At 46.1% G+C, this 13,994-nt stretch overlaps 1 protein-coding gene across 2 annotated transcripts in view; it reads left to right on the forward strand.

Moving 5' to 3' along the window:
* tlk2 (tousled-like kinase 2) overlaps window positions 1–13,994 on the forward strand; it is a 153,116-nt gene that overhangs the window by 78,141 nt on the left and 60,981 nt on the right. Inside the window, exons 6-8 of one of the 2 annotated variants that reach the window (XM_085966614.1) lie at window positions 1,540–1,638; window positions 3,268–3,363; window positions 6,084–6,176. In XM_085966614.1, coding sequence (XP_085822740.1) covers window positions 1,540–1,638; window positions 3,268–3,363; window positions 6,084–6,176 — 288 coding nt within the window. The remainder of the gene's footprint in view (window positions 1–1,539; window positions 1,639–3,267; window positions 3,364–6,083; window positions 6,177–13,994) is intronic. The other variant, XM_085966615.1, reaches the window with a different exon arrangement.

Below are 13,994 nucleotides of genomic sequence, written 5' to 3' on the forward strand. Positions count from 1 at the left end.
TAACAGCACTGTGGGAACATTGCCCCCACCTAACGGCACTGTGGGAACATTGCCCCCTACCTAACAGCACTGTGGGAACATTGCCCCCTACCTAACAGCACTGTGGGAACATTGCCCCCCACCTAACAGCACTGTGGGAACATTGCTCCCCACCTAACAGCACTGTGGGAACATTGCCCCCACCTAACGGCACTGTGGGAACATTGCCCCCTACCTAACGGCACTGTGGGAACATTGCCCCCTACCTAACAGCACTGTGGGAACATTGCCCCCTACCTAACAGCACTGTGGGAACATTGCCCCCTACCTAACAGCACTGTGGGAACATTGCCCCCTACCTAACAGCACTGTGGGAACATTGCCCCCTACCTAACAGCACTGTGGGAACATTGCCCCCTACCTAACAGCACTGTGGGAACATTGCCCCCTACCTAACAGCACTGTGGGAACATTGCCCCCTACCTAACGGCACTGTGGGAACATTGCCCCCTACCTAACGGCACTGTGGGAACATTGCCCCCTACCTAACGGCACTGTGGGAACATTGCCCCCTACCTAACGGCACTGTGGGAACATTGCCCCCTACCTAACGGCACTGTGGGAACATTGCCCCCTACCTAACGGCACTGTGGGAACATTGCCCCCTACCTAACGGCACTGTGGGAACATTGCCCCCTACCTAACGGCACTGTGGGAACATTGCCCCCTACCTAACGGCACTGTGGGAACATTGCCCCCCACCTAATGGCACTGTGGGAACATTGCCCCCCACCTAACGGCACTGTGGGAACATTGCCCCCTACCTAACGGCACTGTGGGAACATTGCCCCCTACCTAACGGCACTGTGGGAACATTGCCCCCTACCTAACGGCACTGTGGGAACATTGCCCCCTACCTAACGGCACTGTGGGAACATTGCCCCCTACCTAACGGCACTGTGGGAACATTGCCCCCTACCTAACGGCACTGTGGGAACATTGCCCCCTACCTAACAGCACTGTGGGAGTACCTTTGCTACACGGACTGCAGTGGTTCAAGAAGGCTCATCACCACACCTCGAGAGCAACTAATGACGACCTTACCAGTGGCACCCACACCCCGAAGAATGAATTTTAAAATAAATGATCACATTTTGTATGTCCAGTAGTGAGCAGCGAGCTCCAGCTATTCCCTTGGCGAGAGCTGAGTCGTGCCTTAGCTTTTCAACATGGATGGAGTGACTGTCCTTTAACACAGCGGGGCTTCTTAGACCTAGCTTTTTAGCACAGTGTGTTTGTATACGTTTTAAAAGTAAAACGATAAGAGCTGAGCTCAGAATTAAATCTGGCTCAAAGATAGTTTGAGGTGAAGTAGAGAAGGCCGGGAAGTCTGCATTTTGTTTTTTCAGCCAGATTCTATTTCAGCTTGCTCGGGCAGGAGGAATTCCACAGCTATAATTTGTTCCTCCCATCCAGGCGGAAAACAATGGCTGGTACCTTGGTGAATGCGTCGGGTAGTACCTTGTACTGTATCCTAACTAAATGGTGGTTGTGTTTCAGTTTGCTGGTGGCACTGTTGCAGGCACAAGTCCAGGGCGGAGTGTACCACCTGTGGCTCGTTCATCCCCACAACATTCCTTATCCTATTCATCACCCTCTGTGAGTATTATGTACTTACTGGGCAATGCCTGTAAATGAGATGTATTGAGCATTGTTGCGATTTAATGAAACATTTCAACACTGAAGCCCTTGGACAACTCCACCCTGATTAGAGCTTTGCACAGTCGCCTCGGTGTAATGTGTGATTCTGAACCGTGCAGAAAAGGGTGGTCCCAGGTTCAAGAGATATATATATATATATAGTCCACACTGGGCCTCCAGCTGTTTTACTGCCTGTAATGTACACTGGTTGAGGAAGAGAAAGTAGAGCAGGATAGTAACCTGGTGAGAGAAAATGCCCAGGGAATCAAGTCCTAGGACAGATGTGGAGACATTAAGAAGTGGTCCATCTGAGGGAGGGCACTGGTTGGATGCAGAAGGAGCAAGGACAGATAAATGGTTTATAGGCTTTTACTTTATTCTGTCAGTTTAGGAGTGATTTATTTTCTAGGCAGAGTTTCGTGTTCTTTCTTTGATCTATTGTGGTCTGTGGATTAGATTTGTGGTTTGGCACAAGGAGAGGGAGGGAAAAAATGGACTGAATGTCTGAGATGCCCTGTTGAACAGGATGGGGGAGTGAAGAGATGGAAAAATACAAACCTGTTGCATGGGATGGATGAAGAAATGGGGGGGGGGCGGGGGGAGGGAGGAGGAGAACCAGTCGAGGCGAGAGAGGAATGTGTGGGAGGGAAAAGACCTTGCTGAGCGGGCGAATGGTGCTTGAAGAGGGAGTGAGGAGCTTTTGTGGAGGGGCAATGTATTTTTGCGTTCCTCCCTACCATTTTGGTCAGCATGTGAAGGGCAGCACGTGGCAAACGATTAGGTAAAGGATTAAGATTGTGGCTCACAATCAGAAACCTCAGCCCCTGGTATCAAACGGGTGTGGGGGTGGTAAGGCTCAGATTGTGCCGGGCAGCGCAGCCTGGGCACAGTGTGGGGTGGGGTGGGGGGGTGGGTGGTAAGGCTCAGATTGTGTCGGGCAGCGCAGCCTGGGCACAGTGTGACGTGGGGTGGGGAGGGGGGGTGTGGTAAGGCTCAGATTGTGCTGGGCAGCGCAGCCTGGGCACAGTGTGACGTGGGGGGGGGGGGTGGCGGGTGGTAAGGCTCAGATTGTGCCGGGCAGCGCAGCCTGGGCACAGTGTGACCTGGAGTGGGGTGGGGAGGGGGGGGTGTGGTAAGGCTCACATTGTGCTGGGCAGCGCAGCCTGGGCACAGTGTGGGGTGGCGGGTGGTAAGGCTCAGATTGTGCCGGGCAGCGCAGCCTGGGCACAGTGTGACGTGGGGGGGGCTGGTAAGGCTCAGATTGTGCTGGGCAGCGCAGCCTGGGCACAGTGTGACGTGGAGTGGGGGGGGGGGGTGGCGGGTGGTAAGGCTCAGATTGTGCCAGGCAGCGCAGCCTGGGCACAATGTGACCTGGAGTGGGGTGGGGGGTTGGTTCAGAAGACAAGTGTGGGAGAAGTTGCTTTAGCTCCAAGTCCTAAACCCTTTACTTTTTAATGTGTGAGCAATGTCACAGGTCATCTGCTAAAGAGGACATCCCGTTTCTCACCACCGAGTGCTGGTGTTAAAGCTCAGGTGTAACAGTTTAAGGTTTGAAGTAATGCATGTTCCTTCTGTTTTAAATCCGAGGTTCAGCACGGCAGCCCTTCATCAGTGGGATCGGCCAACACCGAGCATTCCTGTAGTTCACAAAAGATCATTAATGTGCAACACAAACAATCACAGGTACGAAATGCATGGAATGCACAAATCCTGCGCTCATTTTTTTGGTTTAACTTCAGCTTGGTAGAATTTGCCATTCCCCGAGTTTAACGTCTGTTGTAGGAAAAGTAAAAAGGGAATTGTTAAACGTGCAGTGGGACCCAAGAGGAGAGGATAAGTTCGAGTTGGCTCAGGTGCTTTGTTTCGGTGTATACAAAAGTGAAGGATATTGCGGCGGAGGTAAATCCTGATTTTGGGCAATAGCGAGATGAGTGATATAATAAATCAAAGGAAAATATTAGAGAAGATAGCTAAGCTAAAGGAGGACGAAGCACTGAGACCTGACTGAATACATCTGAGGATCCCGAGGGAAATTGGGGAGGCCCTAGAAAATGTATTTCAGGGTTCTGTTGAGTGTGGATGTGTGCCGGAGGACTGGAGAGTGTGGCCAATGTAATAACAATTGTCAAAACGGGAGACGGAACTAACTCTGGTAATTATCGGCCAGTCAGTTTAAAATCTGATCGAAGAGAAAATAATAAGAAGCAGCCAACACCGAGTTCAGAAAGGAAGATCATATTTGACAAACCTAATAAGAGCTCTGTGAGGACATGACCGATATGATGGATGGGGAAAAAATATAATGTATGTGGCCTTCACAAAGCCTCAGGTTACCACACAGGAGATATTGGAGAAAATTACGGGATATAGAATTAGAAGCGGGTGGCAAATTGGGTTAAATACTTGTTTAATGAGAAGAAACTGAGAGTAGGAGTTAAGGGCAGTTTCCCAGTGTTTGTAAGTGGGTAGTGGTGGCACACAGGGTTCTGGTCTGGGACTGTTACTGTTCACTGTACATGAATCATTTGGGTACTCGGCTGGAGGGAGTGGTTTCCAAATTTGCAGACGACACTAAAATAGGAGGCATAGTAAATAATACTGAGGGTCAAAGGAAGCTGCGAAGGGATCTTGATAAGATGGTGGAATGGACAAAGACAGTGGCAGATGGAGTTTAATATCAGCAAGTGTGAAATGGCACATTTTGCTTTAAAGGAAAAAAAAGTAACAATTCTGGTTCGGGTGGGGAAAGCTGTAAACCTAGATTTCTAACCAAGAGAATTACAAATGTAAGTAAGGAAAAACTAACAATAGTGAAATTGCCCACAATTCTGATTTTCTTCGCTTTTGGGCACCAACCCGTTTTTTAAAGGTGAAAATAGGCATACAGGTTGCAGTGTCACTTAGCTGCCTGGAGAACAATCTTTGATTTCAGTCTGTCTGAAACAGACTAAGATTATTTTGCAGTAATATCACATCTTTTTTTGTTGAGATGTTTTGTGCCATGTCATTTTATGTATGAGTGTAACCTGGACAAATGGCCTTCGATTTCTACTCCCGGTGGGAGCCTGTGTATGGTGCCTCCCTTGGCTGGGAGTTCACCATCAGGACTATCTTGTAGAAGAAAAGGCCATTGACCTTTTATGGACTGTGTGCCCATAAAGAGTATTGATTTAAACTCCAGGGTATCACATCATGAGAGAGGTCTGGATCATGATCTTATTGAATGGTGGAGCAGGCTTGAGGGGCTGAATGGCCTACTCCTATTTCTTATGTTCTCATGGATGATGAAGACCTTTTCGGCCCATTTGACCTCCTCATCAAATAGCAACCCTACTGTCTTGCTGTTACAGCATCAAGCTGTAATACCAATCTAACATTTCAGCCCGAACCAGCTGAACTCCATAGATGACATTGCCATGATCCCCAACAATGTAGAAGCCATAGTGTTATCTGTGAAGTGCTCATCTCCCCTACACTTCTTCGAATACTTCACTTCATTTTACAACCAGATATTAATGCACCTCCTTTCTGTAAGAAATTCACGACTACAGCACTCACTATTGCAGATGAGCATCTATTCCACATGTATACTCTGTTTTTGGAAAGACCGTTCCTCCTAACTTCCTAATCTTGTCTGAGCCTTGCTAGCTTTGTATTTGTGGGGTCTAATCCAGAGTAGTTAAATAAATGCTTAGATCCACATTGTCTGCGATTTGAAATTGTTTTTGTTATTTTAATCTTGAGGTTACATGTAACTGTTATTTTTGGTCCCTGTATCTGTTACTACACAAAATCACTGAGCTAGTCCTCATAAGTAATTTGTCCCAATAACGTACGTGACTTATAAGTCTCCATACTCAAAACTCGTATAAAGCAGCACCAGTGGCGGAATATCCTATATTAATATTTACACACCACTTTAGAGCATATTGCACTAATGCATTGAATCACCAAAATGTGGCATTTGTTAGAGAAAATATTCCTGTGGGGCAATTATAATCGTGGTACCTGCAAGCACCCTAACATAGGTCTGTTGGCTGTGCAACAAATGCAGGGGCAGGGATGTAAGCAGACTATGGGGAATATTCACTTGGGGAAAGGAAACAAACATGATCCCCTGTTCGAAAACACTAATCGTTTCGCTTCAGCCAAGAAAAGCAAAATTTTAGACCAGCATTTAATATTTGTATTTTGAAATATGCAAGAGCTTCATTAATTTCACCCAGAAGCTGACAACCTCTTTGTACATGTGTGCATCATTCACAGACAGTGATCATGCTTAGTGAATGAATGAAATACTAAAGTGGAGTGAAAATAATTTTCTACCTGTTGTTCGGTACTCGCTATTTTCCTGAATGTTGTATAAAACCTTACTTTAAAAAAAAAGTTTCATGTGTTTGCAGACAGACTTCACGCTGGAAAAACTCACCGCCTTGGAAAGCAGCAAAAATTCCGACCTGGAAAAAAAGGAGGGGCGAATCGACGATTTACTACGGGTAAAACTCTTTTTTTTGACTAAGCTTGCTTTTCGGATTTAGCAGAGTGGAAAGGTACATATTAACATCACTTCACACCCCTGGCGCAGTAACTCGCGTGTAACGAAGAGGAAATCGGCTGGGAAGAATCAAACTGGTTATCCCAATGTTCACCGTCGATCTGTTTGACCTAACACAGCTCTTCTGCTAATCAAACTGCTATAACGGCTTTGAACATTTGAGCCGTTCAGTAGTTGGAATTTTCAAATTGCATCTTGTAGTCGTTATGAGGTTAATATCACTTTCGAGACCCATGCCCTTGTAGGTGATATTACAAATCTCCCTCAGATATTGTGCTGCAGAGGCCGACCTAGCGTTACAACAAAGAAAACTAACGTTCCATAAATACTCAATGGGATCATTGAACCGTAACCTATTTTGTTTCCCCTGGACTTTCATTTGTATGTCTCTATTGGACTGAATTTTGACCCACCCTCAAGCCAAGCATAGACTCTGGGGCCAGATCTGGGATCCAGCTGGTTCATGTGGCTCCGTAATATGCCATTTGGGCCATTTAAACTGCATCAGTTTGATTTCTAAAGTAGTATTGGGGTAACTTTGAAGTGCAAGGTAAAGGACATATTCAGCACTCTAGTGCTCAGAGAGAGAGTAGCCTGGGAAACCGTGGGCTGCTACCACTCTGTCCCGAGATGTAGTACCTGCGAGCCACGCAAGAACGTGGAATCTCCCCTTAAATCAACAGGTTAAGCGCAAGATTTGGGCAGTCAGGCCAGTGTTGTTTGAGTTTCTTTGTTTTCAGTACAAGTGTGGAAAGTCTGGGAGGTGAATTCAAATCTCTAGCTTTCAAAATCCTCCCAGCAGATGATACAAATTCACACATTTTAGTGGCAAACAGTAGGCATAAAATGACTTCTCATTTGCTGCTACCAATGGAGTATGAGATGGCAGTAAGTGTACACATTGGCTTCTAACATTGTGGATTACTTGACTATTCAAATGAACGCAGTGCTTCAAAATAAATTATTTTATTTAAAACAAATATTTGCTGCAGATTAAACTAGATCTGGTTAGTTGGCCATTATATCTAAAACTCCCATCTACTGTATTCAGTTCTTGTACGATCAATGGTTTGCACCACCTGCTTTATTGAAATCTTGTGGAGCTGGTTGAGGACAGAGCAAGAGTTTTACATAAGAACATAAGAAATAGGAGCAGGAGTCGGCCATTTGGCATCTTGAGCCTGCTCCGCCATTCAATAAGATCATGGCTGATCTTTACCTCAACTCCACTTTCCCACACTATCCCCATATCCCTTGATTCCCTTAATATCTAAAAATCTATCGTTCTCGGTCTTGATTATACTCAACGACTGAGCCTCCACAGCCCTCTTGGGTAGAGATTGCCAAAGATTCACCACCCTCTGAGTGAAGACATTTCTCCTCATTTCAGTCCTAAATGGCCGAACCCTTATTCTGAGACTGACCCCTGGTTCTAGACTCCCCAGCCAGGGGAAACATCCTCCCTGCGTCTACCCTGTCAAACTCCTTAAGAATTTTGTATGTTTCAGTGAGATCACCTCTCATTCTTCTAAACTCTAGAGAATATAGGCCTAGTCTACTCAATCTCTCCTCATAGGACAATCCCCCTATCCCAGGAATCAGTCTGGTGAACCTTTGTTGCACTCCCTCTATGGCAAATATATCCATCTGTAGGTAAGGAGACCAAAACTGTACACAGTACTCCAGGTGTGGTCTCACCAGGGCCCTATATAATTGCAGTAAGACATCTTTACTCTTACACTCAAATCCTCTTGTAATAAAGACCAACATACCATTTGCTTTCCTAATTGTTTGCTGTACCTGCATGTTAACTTTCAGTGATTCACGTACAAGGACACCCAGGTCCCTCTGAACACCAACATTTCCCAATCTCTCACCATTTAAAAAATACTCTGCTTTTCTATTTTTCCTACCAAAGTGGATAACTTCACATTTCTCCACATTATATTCCATTTGCCATGTTCTTGCCCACTCACTTGGCCTGTCTATAACCCCTTGAAGCCTCCTTGCATCCTCCTCACAACTTACATTCTTACCCAGCTTTGTATCATCAGCAAACTTGGATATATTACATTTGATCCCCTCATCCAAATCATTGATGTAGATTGTGAATGGCTGAGGCCCAAGCACTGATCCTTGCGGTACACCACTATTTACGGCCTGCCTGTAAGCATAACGCTCATGGTTTTTTTTTGAGAGGGGGAAGTTTCACTGAACCATTTTGTAAGCAATTCAAATTCTGTGCAGACAGTGCTGCTGAATAATGCTAGTGACAGGAGGCCTCCATGTGGCCCTGCTGTGTAACTACAGGAGTAAATTCCACCTTTGGATAACTCTTCACTTGACGGCTAATTTAATTGAATGCAATGCTGTTGCCTGCGGAAGAGTTCTGTTGCATTAACATAGAATTCCTTATAGTCACAGTGGTTCTGTAGTGCCCTGGGCTACTGGTGCAGCCTGATCCAGCCCACTTCTGTGGCGAGATGGATTCTGCGTCACTAGAACAGCAGAAAACTGCGAGTGATTCACAATTTCATAGCTGGCCATCAGTCCTTACTGAGTGGCTAAGTGTGGGTGGTCAGAGGAATTGCTTACATTTTGCCCAGTTTCTGACCCTGGAGGCAGATGTGCTCCTCCGTTGACCTGACCATGCCGAAGATCAACACCCCGTCAGAAACTCTCTAACCTCCCTGATGTGCCTTTCTGCAGTTAACCATTCCCTGCCTGTTTCTACTCTTGAATATTCTGAGGGTTACGCAGCTGCCTTGTTGCTCAGGAACTGATTTGTCCTTGTATTTAGTCATGCATTATTCAGTTATCTCTCAAGTTAAAATGCACCTGGGCGAGTGCCAGCTCAGAGTGAGGTCGCTATATGATGAGCCACTGCTATCTTTATGTGGATTATCATTGTTCTCAATGTCATTGTATGTGGTTGGCTCCAACTTCAATTTAACTGTTGCACTTGGGGGAGGGCGGGGGGGTGTTCTTGGGGAGGTTTTAAAAAAAGATGTCCGTTTAAATTTTGCCTTGCCAAGATCAGAATCGACTCCACATTATAACACTACCAGTAAAACCCTTGAAACTGCCCAGTGGTGAAGTGTTGTTTTTTGTTTCTTTCTGGTGCTAATGGGACCCCTTTATTATCTCCCCTTTCCACTCCCTATGTTCTCTCAGCGCCGCCACCCGACAGGTGAACAACTAATCCCACAGGGATCTGATAGTGCTGCTCTGAAAGTGGCCACCAAAGGCAATTCTCTATCGGAGCTCTCTTGACATATTTTGCTGTGGAGAAATCATGAGCACTCGTGCCCAACCAACATATTGCTGCAGTGTTTTGATTTGACTCGTAGCAGCACTTCAATTTAAAAAAAAAAAAAAAAAAAAAAAAAAATCATTCGCCAGATGTGGGCTTCACTGGCAAGGCTGGCACTTATTGCCCATCCCTAGTTGCCCTGAAAAGGTGGCGGTGGGCCTTCTTGAAGCGCTGGCAGGTTCATACAACTGAGTGTCTTGCTAGGTCACTTAAGAGGGCAGTTAAGGGTCAACCACATTTAGGCCAGACCAGGTAAGGACGGCAGGTTTCCTTCCCTAAAGGACATTAGTGAACCCAGTTGGGTTTTTACAACAATCGGACAGCTTCATGCTCACTTACGGATGCCAGCTTTTTAGTTCGCGATTTAAAAAAAACTAAATTCATACCTTTTTTATTCATTTGTGGGATGTGGGCGTCGCTGGCAAGGCCAGCATTTATTGCCCATCCCTAATTACCCTTGAGAAGGTGGTGGTGAGCCGCCGCCTTGAACCGCTGCAGTCCGTGTGGTGAAGGTGCTCCCACAGGGCTGTTAGGGAGGGAGTTCCAGGATTTTGACCCAGCGACGATGAAGGAACGGCGATATATTTCCAAGTCAGGATAGTGTGTGACTTGGAGGGGAACTTGGCGGTGTTGGTGTTCCCATGCGCCTGCTGCCTTTGTCCTTCTAGGTGATCGAGGTCACGGGTTTGGGAGGTGCTGCCGAAAAAGGCTTGGCGAGTTGCTGCAGTGCATCTTGTAGCTGGTACACACTGCAGCCACGGTACGCTGGTGGTGGAGGGGGTGCCAATCAAGCGGGCTGCTTTGTCCTGGATGGTGTCGAGCTTCTTGAGTGTTGTTGGAGCTGCACTCATCCAGGCAAGTGGAGAGTATTTCATCACACTCCTTACTTGTGCCTTTATAGATGGTGGAAAGGCTTTGCGGAGTCAGGAGGTAAGACACTTGCCGCAGAATACCCAGCCTCTGACCTGCTCTTGTAGCCACAGTATTTATGTGGCTGGTCCAGTTAAGTTTCTGGTCAATGGTGGCCCCCAGAATGTTGTTGATGGAGGATTCGGCGATGGTAGTGCCGTTGAATGTCATGGGGAGATGGTTAGACTCTCGCTTGTTGGAGATAGTCATTGCCTGGCACTTGTGTGGCGCGAATGCTACTTGTCACTTTTCAGCCCAAGCCTGAATGTCGTCCAGATCTTGCTGCAAGCGGACAAGGACTGCTTCATTACCTGAGGAGTTGTGAATGGAACGGAACACGGTGCAATCATCAGCGAACATCCCCATTTCTGACCTTATGATGGAGGGAAGGTCATTGATGAAGCAGCTGAAGATGGTTGGGCCTAGGACACTGCCCTGAGGAACTCCTGCAGCGATGTCCTGGGGCTGAGTGATTGACCTCCAACAACCACCTTCCTTTGTGCTAGGTATGACTCCAGCACGTGGAGCATTTTTCCCCTGATTCCCATTAACTTCAGTTTTACTAGGGCTCCTTGATGCCACACTCTGTCAAATGCTGCCTTGATGTCAAGGGCAGTCACTCTCACCACCTCTGGAATTCAGCTCTTTTGTCCATGTTGGACCAAGGCTGTAATGAAGTTTGGAGCCGAGTGGTCCTGGCGGAATCCAAACTGAGCATCGGTGAGCAGGTTATTGGTGATTAAATGCCACTTGATAGCACTGTCAATGACACCTTCCATCACTTTGCGGATGATTGAGAGTAGACTGGTGGGGCGGCAATTGGCTGGATTGGATTTCTCCTGCTTTGTGGACAGAAGATACCTGGGCAGTTTTCCACATTGTCAGATAGATGCCAGTGTTGTAGCTGTACTGGAACAGCTTGGCTAGTTCTGGAGCACAAGTCTTCAGCACGACAGCCGGGATGTTGTCGGGGCCCACAGCCTTTGCTGTATCCAGTGCGCTCAGCCGTTTCTTGATATCACGTGGAGTGAATCGAATTGGTTGAAGACTGGCTTCTCTGATGGTGGGGACTTCAGGAGAAGGCCAATATGGATCATCCACTTGGCACTTCTGGCTGAAGATGGTTGTAAATGCTTCAGCCTTGTCTTTTGCACTTGTGTACTGGGCTCCATCATTGAGGATGGGGATATTCATGGAGCCTCCTCCTCCCGTTAGTTGTTTAATTGTCCACCACCATTCACTGGATGTGGCAGGACTGCAGAGTTTTGATCTGATCCGTTGATTGTGGGATCGCTTAGCTCTGTCTATAGCATGCTGCTTCTGCTTTTTAGCATGCATGTAGTCCTGTGTTGCAGCTTTAAAGATGTTCAATGATTCATCAGCTGAGGGAGGGCGGTCGTTGGTAATCAGCAGGAGGTTTCCTTACCCATACTTGACCTGAAGCCATGAAACTTCATGGGGTCCGGAGTCGATGTTGAGGACTCCCAGGCCCACTCCTTCCCGACTGTATACCACTGTGCCACCACCCCTGGTGGGTCTGTCCTGCCAGTGGGACAGGACATACCCAGGGATGATGGTGGAGGAATCTGGGACATTGGCTGAACAGTATGATTCTGTGAGTATGGGACAGCTCTTGCAATTTTGGCACAAGTCTCCAGATGTTAGTGCGGAGGACTTTGCAGGGTCGACTGGGCTGGGTGTGCCATTGTCTTATCCGAAGCTAGTGGGCCGTCTGGTTTTATTTTTATTGTTTTTTGTAGCGGTTGTGTACAACTGAGTGTCTTGCTAGGCTATTTCAGAGGACAGCTAAGAGTCAACCACATTGCTGTGGGTCTGGAGTCACATAGGCCAGACCAGGTAAGGACGGCAGATTTCCTTCCCTAAAGGACATTAGTGAACCAGATGAGTTTTTACAACAATCTAATAGTTTCATAGTCACCATTACTGATATTTGCTTTTTGTCCCAGATTTATTTAATTAACTGAATTTAAATTCCCCAGCTGCCATAGTCCAGGCCTCTGGATTACTAGTCCAGTAATATAACCGCTACACTACTGTACCCGTAGTCAATTCACAATCCTATTCTTGTATTAAAGGTAGATTATTGCAGGGCAGAATCCACTTTTTGTGCACGTGATGGGGCGGAGCAGGGTTGGGGACCTGGTGATTTGGGTGGTAGGGTGTCACCGAGTTAGAGTGGTGGTGCCAATGCACTGGTAGACCTGACCTCAGTCTTGTGTACTTTCCATACGCCATCACTACCCAGTATGAATCTAATGCCCTGCAGGAACAGATTGTGTGGCTACACAATTCCACTTTGGCTTTTGAAATCCATACATTTGTCTCATTGAGCAAAAATGAGCTAATCCTTCATAGATTTGAGCATATTTTAAAGCGAGACTTGAGTAACTTCCTCAGGAGCCCTATGCCAGAGGGTTTCTGAACTAGGTGCTGTGGAGAAATTCAGCTGTAATGTTCCAGTTCGTGACTGCCTGGACATTGACATTGTGCCTTGGATCAGCTCACCTGCTAACTACATTGCGGATAGACTGCCCAGTAAAAATGGTCCCGTGTGGGGGCGTGTTGTTTAATGTAGAGTCGATGGGAAATTTTGTGTTTGACTTTGGATGTGTTCTGTAAGTACAGTCGAAGAGAGGGCTAGAGGAATGTCTGTTTTTAAAAGAAGTTACTTTTAGCAGCATTATTTCAACCATTAATGGAAAGGCAGTAATTTCATTTTTAGAGCAAGCATCCGGGTAGGAACCAAATTATCAAGAATGAGACCTTGAGTAATTCAGATGCCTTTACTTATGGGGTTTGTACAGTGAAGTATAGAAAAATCAACTACTTTAAAAAATAATAACGAAAGCTTAACTTCTCATTTTTTGTGGTCATGTGGAAGAGTACACAAACTAGTAAATTAAAAACTGGAAATGGTGGAACTATACAGTGGCTTCATGGGTATCTGTGAAGGGCAAAGCTGGGTTCATGTTTTGGAATGTAGGTGCTTTTGTGTTTAATGCAGACTGGATTTTCCATTCAAATTGTTGTATTCGTCACTTCCATCAGATGGCACCAGAGTCAGGAATATCCACTTTAAAAAATTTTTTTTTTTTTTTAAGAGTGCCAGTAAAATCAAACTAATTCACCATTGTTGCGGTACAAAGACTTTTATCTACCGTAACTGCAGGTGAAGGAGACTGTAGAAATTTCACTGCTGCAGTTTTGGGCTTGTTCGCAATACTTCTTCACATTCATGGCTGGATGGCATTTTCCATAAGCCAGCAGAGTCTCGAATGGATGAAACCTGGATCCTTACACATGCCACATACAAGTTAGCGTGCCTAGGGTTAACACTCAACCATTAATTGTGTATATCGTTCACTGAAGAATGCATGGGGTACTTGCCATATTCTCTCATCCCTATTTAAGGTGGAATAGCAGACAAATGTACCTCATCAGATTTAGTTATTAGTTGAATAATACACAGCAACCAATAGATACAGCAAGGTACCAATGTATTTAAAAAAGAAACTA

Source organism: Somniosus microcephalus, chromosome 24 (genome assembly GCF_052327205.1).
Source record: "Somniosus microcephalus isolate GS21.2 chromosome 24, FLI_Smic_1.0, whole genome shotgun sequence".
Lineage (NCBI taxonomy): Eukaryota > Metazoa > Chordata > Chondrichthyes > Squaliformes > Somniosidae > Somniosus > Somniosus microcephalus.